The 22,303-nt window shown below is 40.2% G+C and overlaps 1 protein-coding gene across 2 annotated transcripts in view; it reads left to right on the forward strand.

Moving 5' to 3' along the window:
• LOC130914348 (intermembrane lipid transfer protein VPS13B-like) overlaps positions 1-22,303 on the forward strand; it is a 625,421-nt gene that overhangs the window by 592,264 nt on the left and 10,854 nt on the right. For both annotated transcript variants that reach the window (XM_057833447.1, XM_057833446.1), the window contains exons 56-64: positions 4,467-4,594; positions 4,676-4,872; positions 7,186-7,304; positions 7,737-8,187; positions 8,345-8,506; positions 10,675-10,903; positions 16,468-16,644; positions 17,483-17,653; positions 21,060-21,236. In XM_057833447.1, coding sequence (XP_057689430.1) covers positions 4,467-4,594; positions 4,676-4,872; positions 7,186-7,304; positions 7,737-8,187; positions 8,345-8,506; positions 10,675-10,903; positions 16,468-16,644; positions 17,483-17,653; positions 21,060-21,236 — 1,811 coding nt within the window. The remainder of the gene's footprint in view (positions 1-4,466; positions 4,595-4,675; positions 4,873-7,185; positions 7,305-7,736; positions 8,188-8,344; positions 8,507-10,674; positions 10,904-16,467; positions 16,645-17,482; positions 17,654-21,059; positions 21,237-22,303) is intronic.

The following is a 22,303-nucleotide window of genomic DNA, read 5'->3' on the forward strand; positions in this document are numbered from 1 at the left end:
ACAGAAGACTACCCACAGCGAGCAAAGCAGCAGCAACGAGATCAGTGATATTTCCACCGAAATTAACCATTCAGGATCGCTCTTTCGTGACGCTAACCATGGCAAAGGCTCCCAGGAAATATTATCTACAATTAATCCCTATATGTTTGAACCTCCACCTGGTAGAAGTTCTTCCGCTTGACATAACAAAACATGTCGAAATCCTTGCAGAACAAGGTTTTTTGGGCCACTCATAGAGTCTCGAGCCTTCGTGTGAGCAATTCATCGCTACACATGGAGATGGCATGATGAATCTCTCGAGTAAAACCCCCAAAAAGTTTGCAATATATAGCGTGGTGCTATACTTTCGTATTAAGAATCAAATTGAATGGAGTCCAAGCAACTCTCATTTTGAATAAGATTTCCAGTACCAGTACTGACCGCACAGCCCCACAACATGATGGATCTGCGAGAAGGTTTTTCTGTGGGAAGCAAGAGCTTTTCTTGGAATGCAATGTTTTTTCATCACCACACACAACACTCCTTGTTATCACCAAATAACTTAATGTTTCATCAGTCTACGGTACCTTGTTCCAAAATGAAGCTGGCTTATCGAAATGTGTTTTTGCATAGCTCAAATGAGTCCTTTTGTAGCATGTGAGCAGAAATAACTTCTTACGCATCCCTCTACGATCCAGCTTCTTGCTTGTGCAAAGTGTGCTGAAATGTTGAACGATCCACAGTGACACCAAAATGTTATTGTAATTTTTTGGTGGTGGTCTGTGGGTTTTCTTTGATATTTTTCTTGACCTGTCACTTCTGCTCTTAATAAGAATTTTGTTTGTGGTCTTCCATTACGCGTTAGGTTTCTCACAGTGGAAACTGACAGCTAAAGTGTGTGCAATAGGTTTTTGAAGCCTTACTTAAAATCATGGTGTTGAACTATCTTTTGTTCAGGTTGAGAGCATGTTGTTCATCATCGCTGGAGATTCAAAGAGAAACACAACATGCAGTTGGCCACCTTTTTCATAATTGCATGCATCTTTCTGTCAAAATTTAAGAATTGATACGATCACATGCCAATTTTGGTTTCCGGTTAACCAGTGCGAGAATTCCGATCGTTGAAATGACAAGTGTGACCACATTTTTTACACCTCTGTAATTTTGTTTTGTTGCATTTTGCACATCTTCGATTAGACGGTGAGTTTCACTTTTGACATGTTACTCTGTCCATTAGCATTCAAAATGAGGTTGCCGATCTAAGTAGCGAATGGTTTACAAATACAGTGGTACCTCTACTTATGAAATTAATTGGTTCTGGAAGTAGTTTTGTAACCTGAAAATTCTGTAAGTAGGGATGTTTTTTTCCATGTAAATGCCCTAATATGTTCCAAAACCTCCAAAATACAGACATAAATCTTTTATAATGCATAAAAAAAGCATCAAAACATGTAACAAATACATGTTACAATTAAATTATTGCACAATAAACATAAAATCTGAGTTGTGTATAATGTAAAAAAAATCAAGGATAGAGTAAAGAATTAAAGTTAATACACTCATGTAAAGCTGTCGGAACTCAAGGGGCGAATGAAGAGGATGCTGGGATACACACATCTACATACAGTAGTGGTCCCTCTTAGCCATTTGGATGCCAGAAATGCTAGGCAATAGCCAATGGCAGAGCAGCTAAAAAGTATGTTATTTTCAGTAAACCCTGGGAGCTGCGAGTACCAGCCATACTGTATTTTTTGCCTTTTGTATCCTGAAATATCTTTTGTAACAGAAGGCAATATTTTCCTGTTGAGGCGTGTCTTAACCTGAAAATTATGTATGTTGTAGTACCACTGTAAAAACAATGGAAATTGTCAGGGGTGGCCAAACATTTTCGTACCACTGTACATTATGCTTTTTAGGAAACTCAAAAGACACCTTACATTGCGTTGTTCATTCTATTTCAAACTAGTGGTGATAAGCTACCATTAGAGCAACAGTAGCACAGGGGCTGACTCAAAAAAGCGAGGCATCCAATTTGCGCCATCACCCCTCCTGACAACTACCAATCACTTACAGTCATGTGAAAAAATTAGGACACCCCATGAAATATTCAGTTCTTTATAAGAAATTTTCACACATCAATGTCTAATGTTGTTTTTATCACTGGAAAAAAAAAGTGATTTAATTGCAGGTACAAGAATTAACATTGTTTTACTCATCAAACCAAATATTTTAACAAAAATGCATATTCTAACTGAGGAAAAAGTTAGGACACCCTACCACTTATGTGCTAGTGTTACCCCTTTGGCTGAAATAACTTCAATGAGACACTTTTTGTAGCCATCTATCAGTCTTTGACATCGGTCTGAAGAAAGTTTGCCCCACTCCTCAACGCAGAATACTTTCAGCTGTGAGGGGTTTCTTGCTTGTACAGCGCCTTTCAAGTCACCCCACAGCATCTCAAAGTGATTCAGATCTGGGCTTTGACTCGGCCATTCCAGGACTCTCCATTTCCTCCTTTTGGGCCAGTCCTTGGTGGATTTACTGGTATGTTTTGGGTCATTGTCATGTTGCTGGGTCCAGTTTCGATTTTTTCACAGATGAGCTCACATGTCCCTCAAGCACCCTCTGATACATGATAGAATTGATGGTGGATTCTATGATGGTGAACAGGCCAGGTCCCGCTGTAGCAAAGCATCCCCAAACCATGACACTTCCACCTCCATGCGTCACAGTTGGTATGAGGTTATTTTCCTGGAATGCTGTATTGGGTTTACGCCAAACATGTCCTCTGTTCTGGTGTCCAAATTATTCAATTTTTAGATTCATTTGTCCAAAGAACATTACCCAAGAAGTCCTTTGTCTACGTTCATTCTGACTTCATGTTCCTCTTAGAGAGCAAAGTTTTCCTCCTTGCACACCTCCCATGAAGTTGTGAGGTCTCTTTCTGATTGTAGAGGCATTCACCTTGCTATCAACAGTAGCAAGAGCCTGCTGTAGGTCCCCTGATGACATTTTGGGGTTTTTGGAGACTTCTTTTAAAATCTTTCGGTCTGCTCTTGGGGTGAACTTGCGTGGAGGCCAGGTCTGGGCATGTTGGCAGTTGTTTTTATTGTCCTCCACTTGTAGACTATCTTCCGGACAGTGGAATGGCTGATTTTATATTCTTTTGAGATCTTTTGAAATCCCTTACCAGACTCATAAGCATCTACAATCTTCTTTCTGAAGGCCTCAGGCAGCTCCTTTGATCTCACCTAGGGCTGTCAAACGATTAAAATTTTTAATCGAGTTAATTACAGCTTAAAAATTAATTCATCGTAATTAATCGCAATTAATCGCAATTCAAACCATCTATAAAATATGCCATATTTTTCTGTAAATTATATATATATTCTGTAAAATAAATTGTTGGAATGGAAAGATAATACACAAGATGGATATATACATTCAACATACGGTACATAAGGACTGTATTTGTTTATTATAACAATAAATCAACAAGATGGCATTAACATTATTAACATTCTGTTAAAGTGGTCCATGGATAGAAAGACTTGTAGTTCTTAAAAGATAAATGTTAGTACAAGTTATAGAAATTTTATATTAAAACCCCTCTTAATGTTTTCGTTTTAATAAAATTTGTAAAATTTTCTATCAAAAAATAAACTAGTAGCCCGCCATTGTTGATGTCAATAATTACTTACACAATGCTCATGGGTGCTGAAGCCTATAAAATCAGTCGCACCCAAGCGCCAGCAGAGGGCGGCAAAACTCCATAAAACAATTGACAAGTGGGCATTTCACTCTACTGTCATTTCAATCTGTCTGAGCAGGACATGTGCGTTAATTGTGTCAAATATTTTAACGTGATTAATTTTAAAAACTTAATTACCGCCCGTTAACGCGATAATTTTGACAGCCCTAATCTCACCATGATGTTTTCTCTCACTTCAACAGTCAGTCACTGTTGAAAGTATTCTGCATTGAGGAGTGGGGCAAATTTTCTTCAGACCGATGTCGAAGACTGGTAGATGGCTACAAAAAGCGTCTCACTGAAGTTATTTCAGCCAAAGGGGCCAACACTAGCTATTAGGTAGTAAGGTCTCCTAACTTTTTCCTGAGTTAGAAAAACGAATGTTCATTGATATATTTGGTTTAATGAGTAAAACAATGTTAATTTTTGTTGTTTACCTGGAATTAAATCACTTTCTTTTCCAGAGATAAAGAAAAATGAGCAGTGAACATTTCTTAATAAAGAACTGAATATTTAATGGAGTGTCCTAATTTTTTTCACATGACTGTATTCTTGCACTACTTTTAAACAAAAATGTTGGTTGAAGTGTCTTGCTAGGTGCAGAAATGTGAGTCACATTCAAACCCACAATCGTTTTAGTTCTGTCAGGAATGCTTCTCAGAACAATTGTGTGTGGCTATAAGAGACTGCAATTACATTTATCATACATTTATGTATTTTTATTGGTGTTTTCCAGACCCATAGTCTTGGCGTACCAGGAACACCTCGGCGTGACGTACATTACTCTAAATGAGGATCCTTGCCCTCCCATGCTGGTGCACAACAAATGTCCTGTCCAAATATTGCTTAAGGAGAATGTCAAGGGTGAGAATATGTCTGACATTTTCCCTCCTAACCTTCGAATTGCTGAACGGTTACTAAACATTTTAACTAAATATTTTGCAGATACTCCCAGGACCGAGGTGTTTTGTTGTCCTGTTCCTGCAAATAGCTCTGTGCACTATGAGCTCTACCATCACTTTTCTACTTTCCCTGACTGCAGACAGAAAGAACCACTGCCCACTTTGTTGCTAAAAACCACTGCAGATGTGGGCAGCAAAGACTGGACTGACCCTATTGATATCAACAGTCCTGGTACTCAGGTAAAATGTCAATTTGGATGTAGAAGTTTTATTACATGCAAAATTACAAATTCTTTAGATTTTCTGGTCGATTTATAGAGTTGTGTTGTAATAAGTCTTCCTTAAATTCTTTTACTTTGACGAACTCTTTAAAGTGCCTGTGACACCATTAAAAAAAAAATCTAAAATAGCATTGTTTATTGGAAGGAAAATCATATCTAGAGACGATTCGACTATATACAACAATTTGGCAAAGCGCAGATGATGAGAAATGAGTCTTTTAATCTGCTGTTTAGCCCCGCCTGTCATTATCACACTCTGGCGCCTCCATCTGGGTGATGACGTCGATGAAGTAGTGATTTCAGAATTCAGACCAATGGAGGAGGAAGCGTTTTTCAGCGATTCTGGTTCAAGTGTGGATCTTTCAAGTGATATTGTCGATCCAGAGGAAGCCTGTGGCATACAGCCATATATGCTTGAGTCGTATTCGTATTCGGAGGAGAAGGAGGAGGAGGAATATTCAGAACAACAACAAACACTCGGCTGATGACTAGAGCATACTGTAAAACAGGATATTCTTTTTATCCAAGTATTTTTCCCCGATTGCTAAATATTTTGTATGGTCATGACATATAACAGTCTTGTGCTAAATAGTATATAAAATAGTAAAAGTTCAATTATTCAGTACGACAGGACTAAATTACTGCATAATAGTCAAAACTGCCGACTTCTTAAACCTCCCGAACTGTATTTTATGCCACCGGAGTTAGTCCGGCTCTTCCCAGCACGGACTCGGAGACAAGGAAAAAGTGCGAAGTGAGAGCTATGCTAGATGCTAACCCAAATCGAGCAGCTCTTCCAAGTCTCTTCCTCGCCTTTCGAAAACGAAAAATCACACAAAACTACCCCTACTGATGTCACACACGGTGGCGGGGGGAATAACCTTCACCGATTGGCCAGTCCCCAGCGGCAAGCAAGTTTCTGCTCGTCGTTCCCCAGCAGGAGTGCTTGTCGCCGCGGACGCAGCTAGGGAATAAACACCGAAAATGGCGCATTCTTGGTGAAACAACCGGCCGACGTCAGAGCGCGTGGCTGCCTGAGCCCAAGCTGAGGATAGTGCTCTCTCGGCGGGCACACAAAGAGGGCTGAGAGGGGCGAAAGTCTCTACACAATCGAGAATCGCAGACGAGAGCGCGTGGTTGCCCGAGCATGGGCGCTCATCTTCCGGCGACCATGGTGTGCGACAAGCCATCGGTCATCAGCCAAGGGAGGCGGCCACTCCCACCTTTTAGGTGGACACCCACAAAATGCAAGCCACCTCCATATTAAAACATGTGTCATGATCCCAGTATTTGACGATACTAAAACACGTAGCTTACTCACTTCCTCGTCCGTCCAATGGTCCCACAGTTGTCGCACTTCTTTTGCCCATTCTTTGCGGTGAACATGATCTTTTTGAAACCCAAAAAGGCTGACACACCTCTCACTGGTGCAGCAACAAAAGCCTGCGGCACATTGGGCTGGCGTGATGCGAAAAATAAATGGATTCATCCGCAAAATCAGCTGAATCCACAGTTGTTCTGCATACTAGAGTAATGGCTGTATAGTAAAGTTGATTAGTCCACTGACATCGCATTTGAATTCTTCCTCAATCCAGACTCTGGCCGGAAGTCACTCATTTTCATGGCGCGGGATTCAAAAATTTGAATAAATATATCCACCGCTTCCACACACATCCAAGCGGTCCATTTCATTCATGAGCATAAAATACCGCGTGAAATATGAAATAAATATGCTTTTTGCTGTCATAGGCACTTTGAGGCTGGTACAAGGTACTTTAAAACACAATCTTAAAATGGATACATGAGAATGCAAGATGCATTTATAATAGGAATATATATTAATGCTAGTATGATCAGATGGATATGTTTTTTTAATGTTGGCCTCATCGGATGCTCAGGAATTAGGGTAACTAAGAGGGTGTGTAATGTTTAGTGTTGTGTCTAGCAAGCCACAGGTTGAGGTTGAGGTTGAGGCCGAGGCCGTGCATCTCTGGTTACTGTGAGGTCCTCATCTGACCTCTGCAGTATGGGTGAGAGCTCAAAGTTCAGGCTTGTTATGGCTGCTGAGTGAAGTGTTCAGTGAGCTCTGCTTGGTTTTGTCACATGAGGAGTTGATCATGTTGAACTGGGAGTGATGAGGTTAAAATCTGACACATGCATGTTTGAGCGCGTCTGTAAAGACTGCAATGAATCTGATAGTATTGCAGGAAATCTGTTTATTTTCTTAGTTTTGCTATTAACCATTTTTCTGTCTTATGTTTCTGTCACTCAGGTGGTCTTCCTGCCAGGTTTTGGTTGTCTCTACATTGATGTGGGCTACGATAGAGGAACCTTGGTTCTGACTCTATCACCAGAGGGCGATGTAGATTCTGTAATCGACCAACACAGAAGGTATGTGCACAGGGAGAAACACTTGCTTTGTGGTGATTTTTGCAACGCGTGTTTTTGCCTGACCCCGGAGGACCTCGAGTTTCACTTCTTCTGCAAAAATCATTAAATAATGTGACGTGCAAACTGCTGTCTCTCCCACCAAAGGAGTGGGGTAAAAACCTGCTGTGTAACCATGACGTTGTGTTTCAGAACATGGTTCTTACTGCTTTATTCCATTACATCAACGCTAAACATCATTAAATGTTAAATCGCAGGAGATCGATGTGATTAAATATCAGGTTAATGTAAGCAAATTACCTCACACACTGTTTGTTATTATGCTCTGTTGGTAGGAAACTCACTTATGTTATGCTCTATAAACTATTGGAATGCTTTAATCAATCTGTGTGGGAGATGGAGAATGTAATTTTCTTGTCACTCTTTTTTTTTCAGCTCAACTAAGCTGTCCTTAACTGTCCTTCTGAGTGAAGCAAGCGTGGTGTTGAGTGATGACATCACTAGCCCCTCAGGTTCAGTAGAGCTGTTAAGACTCACACTCACCAACCTTTTCCTAAGACTGGCCCCAGCAACCACCACCCTGTCTCGTGAAGTGACCCTCGAGTCCAGAGCAGCTCCAGCGTCCATTTTTCCGCTGATGCCCGACTCCACTCTGATCGAGGTTTACTGCTTGTGCCTGCAAGTGGACAACCAGCTGTACAACCGTGCAAGTTTCCACTTCCCCGTGCTGCTATGCCAAGAGCAAAAGGGGGGAGCCGAGCTCGGAAATCAGTGGCGTAACCACGACATTCCCACGGAGACTTCGGAACTCCTGGAGGAGTTTAAAAAGTCCTGTTTCCTCCAGCTGAGGCTGATCCTGGCTGCGGACAGATGCACTCTAGAAGAGGTTGGAATCCTCTTAACTCACTCATTGCTTAAAACGTGTTTTTACGTTTTTTCATGGCAAATTTTCTCTCATGTTCGGTCTCTCACATTTTAAACATCAGTGGTAAAAATCACCTTTACATATTAGTCTAACTACATCTTTACTTGTGCCTCCACAGGTGAACTTCCAAGTCCAGCCTGCTCGAGTATACCTTGAAGACACATTTGTTTACTATGTCAAAACCCTGTTCCACACCTTCATTCCTGAAGCTGCCATTTCCTCAGTTAAGCCTCAGAAGCCTAATGTAGTGTCGGGATTGGACCCCGCTGTCCCTGAGCAGGTGCTTCACTATTAACAGTAGATGTAGAATTAAGCCCAGAGGTGGGTAGAGCACAGTGTTCCCTCTATTTTTTCATTTGTCTGAGCATACACATAAGTTCCCTAGGCACACTGCGGACCACTGTGAGCAACATCAAATGGCACACACCAGTATCACTCCTGTTCAAAACTTTGGATCATAGCAACTTACATTGCTTCTTAAAAGAACGAAATTACAGCAGATATTTTCATTTGTCTACTTTTAATATAATTGATTTGGCCCATTCAGAAAGACAAAAATCTCGTTGTTCATGAGATGTGTACTACGTTATATGTAGGAGTCCTGCTTTAACCATAGGAAGAGTCCTGCTTTGGCCTTGGTAAGGTCCATTTGTGGCATGGGTGAGTTAATAAATAAAACATGATGAACAAAACTCCCACATTAAAACTGTTCAGACAATAAGGACACTCAAGATTCCTATTCTCAGTGTCTAAGCAGCTATACAGGACAGGTTAATAAAAAAGTTTAAGAAAATTAAAAAAAAAAAAAAAAAAGAATTTAAAAAAATATAACTCAGTTTTACCAATTGTTCTTCTATTTGCACATACTCAGACAGCCATTTCATCTTAAAAGAACCGCATTTCTTCTTTACTTACGCTTCCTTTTGCTATTATTAAGGGGTTAACATTTGCGTCTCTTAACTCCACTACACTGTTGTTAGATTGCTAACTTGCATACCGTGTACAGGCAGGGCACATATGCACAACACTGTCAATGCTATGATTGGCTGTAGCGTAAGTGAAGTCAACTGTATCTTATTATTGGCTAGACACCTGTTGATTACTGAGTTAAGTTTCAATATGGTACAGAAAACAAATTTGTTGATCTAGATAACTACATTATATCAGTTCTAAAATAAGATATCAATTAATACTGTAGCGCTTGCAAAAATTGGAAGCGGAGTGAATCAACACAGGAGTTTCGTTCACTTTTCACTCTTTATTTTTCTCTGTACCCACCCAGGTCATGCACATCACAACTATATATTTGTGCAATCCTGGTGTAGTAACCTACCAATGGGAGTGTCGCGTTGCCGTATCGAACGCACCAATAGGAGCGTTGCGTTGCTGTATCGAACATACCAATAGGAGTATCGTGCTGACACATCACTGCACCGACAATAGACCTAGTGACGCTACAATACATTTCTGTTGAATTTTATTTGTACGTTGCATAGATTTTCTTGTGCGCTTAGTATGTGCAAGCAGTGCGCGATTGCACACGCACGCAGCTTAGAGGGAACATTGGTAGACTAGCTATACATTTTACTCAAGTATGAATAGCGTTATTTCAAAATAATATTATTCTAGTACACGGAAATAAGTATTTGGTGAGAAGAATACTCAAGTAATGAGCAACTGCTGACAATTTCAGATTTTTTTTTTAATGTTTTTTTTTTTCAGCACTTTATGTAAAATGTTATAATACTGTACTATAAGCTATTACATGACCACATTAGGCCAAAACAATACACAAAAAGTCCGACTAGAAAAAAATCTACAGAAATGAAACATCACCCGTTCCAAGAGCATGGGTGCCCTCTAAGGGAGAAAACACATTTCCTACCTTGAAATTAAAACAGTCAGGATTCTGTGATTTATCGGTGCCAAATGAAAACTGGGAGAGAGACTGAAATCTGCGCTTTCGAGTAGTGTTTGACAGTAGCACTCTACATGAAATTATGTGTTTTTTACGGTGCTTAAAGATGATTGAACAGGCCGGCGTGATCATAGGACCTCCGACTGCAAGTTTGTGTGTGGCCATATGACTGTGTTGTTACGTCTGATTGGTATAATGGAAAATTGTGATTATTGTTGCAACGTCTCATTGGTGAAACTGGTATAGCCACTGTGGGAATCTGGGAAAAATAGTCAAATCTAATCTGTAGAATAAAGAGGAAAAACTGTAAAGACTGTAGTTTAGCCTAAAGTAGTAGAGGAAGAGTTGTCTTTCATCTTCACAAATCTACTTAAGTAAAAAGTATGGCATATTAAAACTACTCTTAGAAGTATTTTTTTTCTCAAAAGTTACTCAAGTAGATGTAACAGAGTAAATGTAAAGGGTTACTACCTACCTCTGGTAAAGCCGATAGTTGGTTGGTAACGTTGTGCTGTGCAAATGTGTTCCAGGTACTTCAGTCAATACAGGCTCTCGTACATCCCGTGCGTCTCCAAAGGCTTACTATTCAGCCAATCAACCTGCTTGTCAGCATCCATGCGTCCCTCAAGCTCTACATTGCTTCCGACCACACTCCCCTCGCCTTCTCCTTGTTTGAGAGAGGACCGCTCTGCACGACAGCCAGACAGCTCGTCCACGCTCTGGCCATGCATTATGCTGCCGGGGCCCTCTTCAGAGCTGGTATGTTGTTGTATATTTGTGTTGTGCACGCAGTATTTAAACTGGACTCACGATGACTAAGGTGACGTTAGAGCTGTATTACAATTTCCATTTTGACTAACTACGGGCATTTAGGGGTCACTTCCTGTTGATTTTGGATTACTGAAAAGGATGACAAATGAATAAGATGGTAAATGGTGGTAAATGGTGTTATAGACCCTACCCACGTGACGTCACAACTCCTTCCTCCTGACTGGTACTGCCCAATTGTCCGTCAACACATCATGTTTCCCTGTTACGGCTACGTACATTCCTCCTATTTACGACGTGTTTTTCTGCTCGTTAACATTAATAATCAAAATGGTGAAGGCGTGTGTGGCGGTCGGTTGCAATAACAGAGAAGATAGACGGAGAAGACGGAGAGACTTGAAGTTCTACCGGATTCCGAGAGACCCGGAGAGAAGAGAGCGAGATGGGCTGCTGCAATTCGACGAGAAAACTGGGCTCCAAACGATTACCACAGATTATGTAGTAGTCATTTTATATCTGGTAAGATGCATTTAATATATATTTAGAGGGTTTTGGGCTGACAACCACAATTAAGATCATTGCTAGGCTTATCGCCGACAACATACACGTATGTATGTAGTGAGAGTGCTATCGCTAAACCATATAAACATTAAAAGCCCTAACTCCATTGACAAACGACATGAAATACATTAGACTTGACAGTGGATGTTAGCAATAACAAAAGATTTTGAATTGAAAATTTCGTAACTCACCTTTCCAAGCACAAGATAGATTCCTGCCGAATTTTCGTGGACGAGGACCTGTTTCACCCAACCAGCAACGAAGTATTTATAAGCCTCCAAGCTCTTAAAGTTTTTCAAACTTTCGTGAGAATAGGCTGATTTTGTGTGGACAAGATAGTTGTACAGTTCAGGGTAGCTAGCAGATGTCAGGCAAATACGGCGGAGACAGCGGGTCGAAAAACATCGATTTAGGCATCAAATATGGATCTGGCGAATGGATAAACTGAAGCTTTTCCACATAACGCCTTTTATGCAACGCATCAAGTGAGTTTATGGCATCCGAAAGCACCGGGTCTTCCATGAAATGCATTATAAATTGCTCGATCAATTGAGACCATTGATAATACAGACACAAAATGACGGACAAGTGGGCGGAACCATACAGCGAGCACGTGATTTTGTGACGTCGGTGGGTAGGGTCTATACTTGTATAGCACATTTCCACCTTTCAAGGCGCTCAAAGCGCTTTACACTACCTTTCCATCTACCTACTGGTGATGCAGCAACAGGAGAAATGTGGGGTTCGGTATATATGCGACTCAAAATCAACAGGAGGTAACCTGTAAATGCTCACAAAAGCTGTGAATGCTCTGGTGTCAGTGCCATTGATGGTCCCAACGTAGACAGTATTCTAATGGAAGATTTTGGTGGCAACCTATTGCTTCCACTTTTTATTTATTTATTTATTTATTTTCTTAAACAGTGACACCTTTTTAAAACGATAGATCGATTCTTGCTGGGAGCATATCTATAACCTGTTGGGCTACAAAGTATCGCGATATATCACCCTTTCGACACAATATCCCACCCCGAATGGACTGAAGAAATTCCACACTTTGATCATTTTGCTATGTGGCAGCATAGTTTCCAAGTTGTTAGCATGTTTGCCATATACTTTTAAGATTCAGGGCTCCTCTCAGCACTAGTGTTCCTCGTGGAGTTGGAGTGGAGTGTTTCCTAGTTAGGACTCCTTACTGCCCTTTATTAATCTTATTTCCCCCCACAATTTGAGACGGTTCGTTAATTTTTATCTGCTACAATTAAAATTTTTAGTGTCAGTAATAGAAACTGTCAAACAGTAAATATGAGAAAAGATACTATTCCCTGGTTGATTATACTAAGTGTGCGAGAGTAATACAAACAGTAAATACTAGAAAAGATACTATTCCCTTCACTACCGACTTTCTCAATAACAGAGGGGTGTTTCAACAACTAGCGCAAACGTAACACAAACAAACGTCACCCCTTTGGGTCCATTTTGCAGCAAATGAGATATTAATTTCAAGTGACGATATGACTCACAGCCTCCCATTTACTGCAAAATGGATCCGAAGGGGTGCCTTTTATTTGTGCCACGTTTGCGCTAGTAGTTGGGACACCCATCTGTTATTGATTGGTACACTCCATTAGCCGCGACGGAGGGGCTGCGATAGATGTCATCCCTCGAAATTAATATCTATCAAACAATAGCAGCACAAACAAAAAATTTCACTGCACAAACCTAGCATAAACGAATGGCAACATTGCGGTTCCGTTCCGCCGTAGGTGGGGGGGCTGCATGATGTCATCATTCGAAATTAATATCTCAACATCTCAGCGCAAACAAAACTTTTTAGAGCACAAACGATTGCCATGATTTATATTTAAATTTGTGTCTAATGGGGGGCCAAATTCACGGAGGTTCGGCAAAATGATGCTATGGGAGCAAGAGCAACAGAGGAGCCCATTTGCTAAAATAGCCATATTTTGTTAGTCGTTTCAACTTCACACAGTGAGCAGCAATACAGTCCGCCGCAACCAAAACTTGAAATATTTTCTCTTCCCAAGAGGGGCGTGCCAGGAAATAATAGCAAATCACTGGGTTAATTGAAGGCAAAATGTGTATTTGTGAGTATTGTTGAATTCGACAGTATGGAAATTATAGAAGATGGATGGGATTGCATAAAAAAATCACTTCTCGTTGTTATAAAAATCTAAAATGCTCTTGCTGGCCAGAAATACTGTAATTGGAAGTCAGGCAGGATGTGACGCGTGGGCCTTGAGTTTGACATGTCATGTCTTGAGGAAAAGAAAAGGAAAACAAAATCTGAAGCACTTCATGTCTGGCAAAGGCTTCCCAATGTTTGACAGATTACTGTGATACACGATGGTTCATCTAAGCAGTCCGTTCACCACGGAGAAGTCTGGATATCAGGCCTTACTGTATATAGCTTCTGGCCCGTTCTCTCGTCCTGTCTCGTCGAACCCTCCACATGTGGTCTGATTTAACCCACCATTTCCACATCAGAAATTGTTGTTCTGGCTGGGTTCTTCCTTTTCCGATGTGTTTCATCACAGCCCTCGTTTCTGCTTGTATTTCAACACCTCGCCATGTTCTCCACTTCCTGAGTCATCAATAGGTTGGGCAACCATTGCATTCTGGTACTGATTAGCCCCAGGATGTATGATACTACATTTAAACACGCACACAATGTAAGCATATGGATATCTATATAGGCAGTGCGGTTGCAGGCCTGGATATTTCATTAAAAAACCTTTTCCAACATCAATATGACCTCTAAACTTGAAAACTCAATTTAAAAGGGAAAAATAAACAAATGAGATGATTTACACCCTTCATTGCGTAACTGAATCACATTTAAGAATATGTTTACCTCCTTTTTTAATTGAGCTGTTCAAATTATCATTCATAATTGTGGACATTTTTAAAGAAATATTTTTATTTTTATTTTGCTTTTAAACAGTGTGTTTTTGTACACTGTTCATATCCACTTTATGACTTTACTAAAACCACTGTGGGAGACGATGTCAAACAATACAGTCGTTGAGGCCTCTTACTGAACACGATCACCTGAAAGGAACATAAAAGCAGGCAAGACATTTTTACAACACATTAAACAGTGCATGAGTGCCAGTAAGCTATTACATACAGGAAAGAAGTCCTTGCTTGAACACTTGGGGAAGTCATTACGAGACAGTACATACAGCTGGGATACTTAAGCATTCCACACAGGTGTGTGTAATGATATATTTGTACAATGTCAACCATTTTTCATAGAAAGAGCCTCCTTACTCTATGAATTTCTTTTGGCAAAGAAACTGTTCAGTTGCCTTGTTTGTGGACAGGTAAACGGTTTTATTTGTTCCATTATAAAACCATAGTGGCTTCATGGAACATCAGTTTACACTAATTTTTGGGACACTAAACCATTACAGCTACACTATATTTGTATGGAATGGATTTGTCTAGTGCATAAACAGTGTTGTGATAATTGAACAAGTAACATACCGTAATTTTCGGACTATAAGGTGCACCTGACTATAAGCCGCCACCCACCAAATTTGACATGAAAACGGTATTTGTTCATTGATAAGCAGCAACAGACTATAAGCCGCAGATGGCCTCATTGTATTATGATATTTACAAAAAACATATTAACCCATAAAAATCCACAAATAAGCTACACTGGACTATAAGCCGCAGGATTCAAAATGATGGAAAAAAGTAGCGGCTTATAGTACGGTAGTTAATTCCTGATGACTTGCCCACAGTGCCTAATTAGTAAATCATAAGGTGCCGGAACGCAACGTACATATGACAGCGCAGGGATGACAAGATGGGCACTGGTCCCGGAACATATGCAGAAAATGGTGCTGAAAACAACACGCAAATGCCCACTTGCCAAGCTGTGGGACTTACAAGCCTCAATTTCAGATATCCATGGAATAAATCTTATGACAACAATTTACAATTATTTAGCCTGTACTCTGCACAGCAGCTTGCTCCCAGATGCCGCAAATCACCTGTTTTTCTTTTCTTTTCTTTTTTTTTTTTTTTTTATGTCAGGGGCGTGATTTGTTGGTCCAGCTTTTCAGTGCTTCAACAAATCTCCGACTCTTTCAAATGACGTACAATTTTTATAAACAACATGCAATGCTTGTTTGTTCTGTAAATGAATTTATGCATATTAATATTTCATTTTATACATTTTTTAAAAACATTTTATATTATTATTATTTTCTATACACGAGAGGTGCCGGATCTGCTCAAATAAGTCAGGCCGGTTCTTGTTCTGGCATGATGCAGCACAAATTAACCCCTGCTTGCCCATATGTGTGTAACGTTATTCTCATTCTCACCTCTCTCTCTCTCTCTCTCTCTCTCTCTCTCTCTCTCTCTCTCTCTCTATCTCGACAAACAATGTTCAAACGTCATATATGCGACCCGTGTTTACATTCAGGGACTGCGTTTACGCTAGCAGAAGATTTAGAATCTTAAAACATCAAATATACATTGCGAATGTATTGAAGACATATATAAACACATAAGCGACTGTGCGCGATAGTGACCCATGCTAACATGCTAACAGTTCACGAACATCTCACAAGGCAAGGTCTAAACAGACAAATGATCATTATACCATTTTACTTTTTGTCATTCACTCTGTGCTTGAATGCACATCAAAAAATATGTTAAAAAAAGAAAAAAACATCTTCACTTCAGTCAGTTTTTAAGAACCCTTGTTTTCAATCCCTAAATTGCGTGCTATAATTGAGTAATTGGGACCTGAAGTGTAAATTCAGCCTTGAGCCTTACTAATAAAGTTACTGTATTTAGTGTGTGTTTGTGCATGCAATTCGTAGTCATTGTTTTCCCCGTAAATCAAAAATAATATCTAAACTTAAGATGTTTACGTCATCCTGTGACACAATTCACATTACTCAGCCTGGGTTCACAGTATCCCAATTTCTGTGTTTGTCCCTGTGTTTTAGGCTGGGTCGTTGGGTCTTTAGAGATTCTGGGCAGTCCTGCTAGCCTGGTGCGCAGCATCGGTAACGGCGTGTCCGATTTCTTCCGCTTGCCGTACGAGGGTCTGACTCGTGGACCTGGTGCCTTTGTCAGTGGCGTCTCTCGGGGGACAACTTCCTTCGTAAAGCACATCTCAAAAGGTAACACGAATGTTTAGGAGACTTTCTTTTTCTCTATAGAATATTTTCCGAATTGCAGTGGTGTATGAAGTACTCACTTTTTTAAAAGTACTAGTACTGTATCTGAGAAAAAAAATACTCAAGTAAATGTACAAAAGTTGTTGCTTTAAAATTTACTTTACAAGTAAAAGTATTTTCTCGTGATGCAAAAATGTTATATGAGGTCTGAACCAATATTTGAATAGAAAAAACGAGCAATAAAATTGACTGCAGAAGCGCAACAAGCTCAAAAAACTCTAAACTGGATAATATCTCCTGGCAAAATGATTAATGAAATGCTTAATGGCGGATTGCAACCACCTATCAGGTGCATACCCCCACCTACTGTACAAAAGTGTGCAGCACTCATCTGAAGGTGCGCTGCTCTCATTGTTGATTTTTATTGGTTAATATCTTGTTCACCTGCTTAATCTTGCTTGTACTCATGTTGCTGCCTCTAGTGCTCAATAACGGTGTAGTTGCACGGGGTGTATCGATTGTGCCAGAAGCATGAAAATGAAACTATCAATTCACAATCAGGAAAATTAAACAAAAGTAACATGTAACGCAGGCAACAATTTGAAAAGTAGTGGTGTGAAAAGATACTTGCTGTAAAATGTAGTAAAGTAAAAGTAAAAAGTACCACTTTATTTTTGTACTCAAGTACAGTAACAAAGTACTTTTAAAGTAAGAGTAAAGCTAATAAATAATAATACTAAGAGTAAAGTACAGATACACAAAAAAATGTACGTAAGTACATTAACAAGTCCTTCTTTACATTCCACCACTGCCTAATTGAGATGCATATATCCATTTCCAGGGACCCTGACATCCATTACCAACTTAGCGACCAGCCTAGCCCGAAATATGGACCGTCTCTCTCTGGATGAGGAGCACTACACCAGGCAAGAGGAGTGGAGACGGCAGCTTCCAGAGAGTCTGGGGGAAGGACTCAGGCAGGGACTCTCGCGACTTGGTATTAGTTTGTTAGGTATGTGAAGATGTAGTTTGTACACACAGGACTTGGCGTTACTTTGTTAGGTATGTGAAGTTGTAGTTTGGACATTTATCTAAGCAGTAACATACTGAATGTCACTTTCTCAAAGGATAGGGGGACCTTGCATATTCACATTATTTTTAGCAGTCTCTAAATCACAGGTGTCAAACCGATTCCAGAAAGTGCCAAGCAGGTGCTGGATTTTGTTCCAACCGATACCGTGCAGCGAGTTTAACCAATAAACTTCCTACTGAAACAAGCAGCACCTGATAAAGTTTAACTGATTACACATGTAAAAGATCTGATTGGTGAAAAGGTGTCCTCTTCATTGGTTGGGAAGCAAACCTGCACCCACTTGGCCCTTTCTGGAATCTGTTTGACACCTGTGCTCTAAATGTATGCTGCTACTCTGTCTCTCAATTCATCCATCTTGTTCTCAAGAGACCAAAAGTTGTCTAGCAACAGACTAATTAGCGATGGTCATGGGGTTATAGCCTTTAGCTTAGCATATAGCCCACCTCTCCTACCACGTGTCCACCCGTCACCCGACAGCTACTTAATCCACCTAACTCCTTAATGGTACGCCAAATCATCTATTTATCCCCATATAGAGACGCCAGGTTTCCCAAGAAAATGGCAGAGCATATATTTACTGTCCACCAAGTTAGTTCAGGACAGCTCACTTGAGCTTTTTCTGACCTTAATAACAACCAATCAAATGTTTATTGCGTCGCGCCAACAGTGATATGTCAAATATTTGGAGGAGAAGTGTTTGCTGTACGCCATTTGTCAACAAAGCTAAAACACAGTCACTAGTATTTCTCAAGCAACAAAAGAGCAGTTGAAAAGACTGGAATAGTTGCCAAAAACACACGCAGTCACTCGTCAAAGTGCTACTACTATAGTGTTAGCGTGAGCTCTGTTTAGCTTAGGAAGCTACAACGACTTAGCACTTTAGCTCAACAACGTCGAGTCCATCAGCTTTCTTAAACTTTCATAGCATGCACACACAGCCTTTTACCCACTGATGGTCCCATTAGATTAGCTGTAGTGGTTTCGCCTGATATGCACTAGCTAACGGCTTCAGATAATGTTGCAGTAAGCAATCAGAAGACTACTAGTACTTCCGTAAGGTCAAAATGGAGGACTTTTTTTTTTTTTTTTTTTAATAATATATCTGATTTGTGGTGTATTTTCATCAATAATAAAGTTTTGCATGGTTTATAGGTCATATTTATGTAAGTAAATAGTCCCAAAAAAATACCGATTAAAGGTAAATTTTTTTGACACTTTATTTTATTTAGTTTTACAGTAGTGTTTTTAAATTGCAACGTGTCCCAGAACATAACTTATTTTGAAAAGGTATTAACAAGGAATATTTGTAACAAGCAAAATTCTTAAAAACAATATTTTTTTCTGTAAAAACAATGTGACCATTGAACTGCTCAAAAGAAGTGAACCCTTTATTTATAAGAGGATCAACTTTACAAAGTTCAGCTACAGTCATTTTATTATCCAAAAGGGGATGAGGGTCTTCAAAAAAAATTTTTCAATGTCGACGCGCCTGCTGCTCGCCTCATTCTTTTATGTTGCGCACTCTCTGCATGATGTTGTTCGGTTGCCCTGGCCCTGCTGCTCACGTCCATGTCACACTGGCAAAGCGTGCAGAAACCGTGGAATGAGTCTCAAGTGCTTTTGGCGAGGAAATCGTGGTCTTTTGTCAATCTGATGTTATGTCCGCCGTTTTGGCATGTTTGCTAGCACTGTTGTAAAACGTTGCCGAGGAAGTGATGTCGTCAGATAGCCAAACCTGAAGTTTTGTTTACATTTATTGAGCAGATGACATAGGACATTTTTAACTAAAGCCCCACATTAACTGAAACGCAGCTCATTTTATTTAAAAGCCGGACAAATAGCATCTGGCACAACACATCACTGAAAAGGCTGAGTGTCCGTCCTAAAAACGGACAGGTGGTCATCCTACGTCCACCTTGCCTCGCCGTTTTACACACAGACATCATATCATAGACTTCATAATGTATTGACGGGGCGCGGGGTCGATAAGTAGGGGGCCTGCATTGTTGGCGAGGCCGTCAAAGCTGACCGAGTGGAATCACAAAGAGCTTTTTTGAATTCTTTATCGATATGGAGGTAAAACAGTCTTGATTCTTGGTTAAAAGCAAAAAAAACGTGCAGTTCGCATTTATTTTTCGTAAATTTGTCGAAGTACAATGCTGGCCTGTTAGTAAATGTAGCAAGCGGCCGCCTTATGTAAACAGAGCTTTTCCGGTGAAAATTTTTGTGAGTAAATGCTTAAATCCTCGAATTCTTTATAGGTCTGGACGTAAAACAGTCTCGATTCTTGGTTAAAAGCAAAAAAACGTGCAGTTAGCATTTATTTTTCGTAAATATGTCAAAGTACAATGCTAGTCTGTTAGTAAATGTAGCTAGCGGCCTCCTTATGTTAACAGAGCTTTTCCAGTGAAAATTCTTGTGAATAAATGCTTAAATCCCCGAATTCGGTATAGATATGGAGGTAAAACAGTCTCGATTCTTGATTAAAAGCAAAAAAAAAAAAAACGTGCAATTGGCATTTATTTTACGTAAATATTGCGAACTATGATGCCAATGCAGTAGCGGCTAATTTCTCCCATTGATTTTTTTCACGTTTCAAAATGCATGGTACGAAAAATATAATAATTATCTTGATTCCTCGAACAAATCACTCTTGAGACAATCCTTCCTGTTTGTATGCGGTACAGCTTTCGTACTTTTTCAACAGAAATCCGGCGTTAGATCGCTTCGTGCGTGTTTGTGAAAAGCTCTTGATGTAGGCGGCCCCCTACTTGAAGGCGAGGCGCAGTGCATGACCGATCTTACCCATCAATACCATTATAAAGTCTATGATCATATCTTCTTTTGCGCTGCTCTACAAACAATTTAGGACCGTCCAGATTTATGGAGCAATACTTGGTGTAAGCAATGCCGATACTTAACGGTTTTCGGGCATGCAAAATTAATGAAAAGTTGAAAACATACATAAAATCTCACAACCGATAATAGTTATTAGCTCTAAGAGCGCTACTAATTCCTAGCTTTTTAATCACAAACCAAGGGTCCCCCCTATCGGCTAGTCATGGATGTTTACACCATAGTCAGCCAAAGACAGAGTGAAATAACATGTTCATGAAAGGCACATGAATACATTATGTATTGGCCTGTTTTTACGCCGCTATATTTCAAAAAGCACATGCCCTGGGATTGGCGAGGGACCAGTTCAGTGTGTACCCCGCTTCTTGCCTAAAGTCAGCAGGGTTAAGCTCCAGCCCACGCTAATGAGGACAAGCTGTATAGAAAATGGGTGAATGTGAAGACCAAAGCCTGTTTGTGTTCGTTCCAGGAGCAATAGCCGGCATCGTGGACCAGCCCATGCAGAATTTCCAAAAGAACTGGGAGACGCAAAGCACAGCTGGTAGCAAAGCCAAAGGCGTCATCTCTGGCATGGGGAAAGGAATTGTGGGAGTTTTCACGAAACCCATTGGAGGAGCAGCTGAACTCGTCTCCCAAACTGGATATGGTGCGTTCAAAGTTGATTTCGCTGATTGTTTTAGAAAATGAGTTTATTGTCATGCTGCTTAACAAGTCAAGGCCACCGTCAAATCACATCATGATTTGTCATGGATGATATCACAAGAAATGTCAGTGTATAAAAACTTAGTTCAACAAGTATTAAACAATTAGCCTAATATACATGCAAGCAGACCTCTTGAGGCTGTTTTGCGGCATTTAGTTCAAAACGATAAGAGACTTAACACTGGAACTACCGGGTTTTGGGGGGCTATAAAGAAATACCAGAAAGGCGTCAAGTGACCCTGATACCAAACTGACTACTTGGCTTCTTCAAACAATAGCCCATTCAAACAAGCAATCAAGCAGCCTAGGTATGAAGGGGGAGGGGGGGTTTAACTCTGGGTAGCTGCAATTAGCATCTTGAATATTTGCAAATTCAGACTTGTTCACTCCTGGGTTAGTGTAAAAATGATGAGAGGGCCATGTGACATGAAACTACGACTAGCATCCGGAACTGTAGCTGAACCAGACTGTCTACATTTTAGAAAATTGAGTGTTAGAACATCCTCGACAAATCCCATCAAGCACCTTTACTTTGTCTTGACAAGTCCAATAAATGAAGATATGCATTTGTAAGGCAATCATTTTCTGGGAGAAAATGTGCATTATCTGACAGAATTGCAGGGGTGCCAATACTTTTGGCCAGCAGTGTAAGCAAACTGGAGCTTTTGGAAAATTTAAAAAGCTTGTCCGCCCGATTGCCTGCCTAAGCAGTCCACTCTCCGACAGGCAACAACTGTTTTGTCCAACTGGACAAGCCTATTCGGAAGGGGGAGAGAAAATGACCTCTTAAGGTGTTCATTGCCTCAGACAACCATCCAGTGGCACCTTTCATACAGTTTACACACGCATGCAGTATATGTGAAACATACTGTAAGTCTGACCACAGTATGGTTCCATGCATGAAGTTTAAAAAAAAAAAAAAAAAAGAAAGAAAAACCTGACTGGTATGTTCCATTTGGTTTACACAGAGGATAAAACTGGAAGAGTTGAAGGGACAAGTAAACACTTAAA

The sequence above is a fragment of the Corythoichthys intestinalis genome, chromosome 4 (genome assembly GCF_030265065.1).
Source record: "Corythoichthys intestinalis isolate RoL2023-P3 chromosome 4, ASM3026506v1, whole genome shotgun sequence".
NCBI lineage: Eukaryota > Metazoa > Chordata > Actinopteri > Syngnathiformes > Syngnathidae > Corythoichthys > Corythoichthys intestinalis.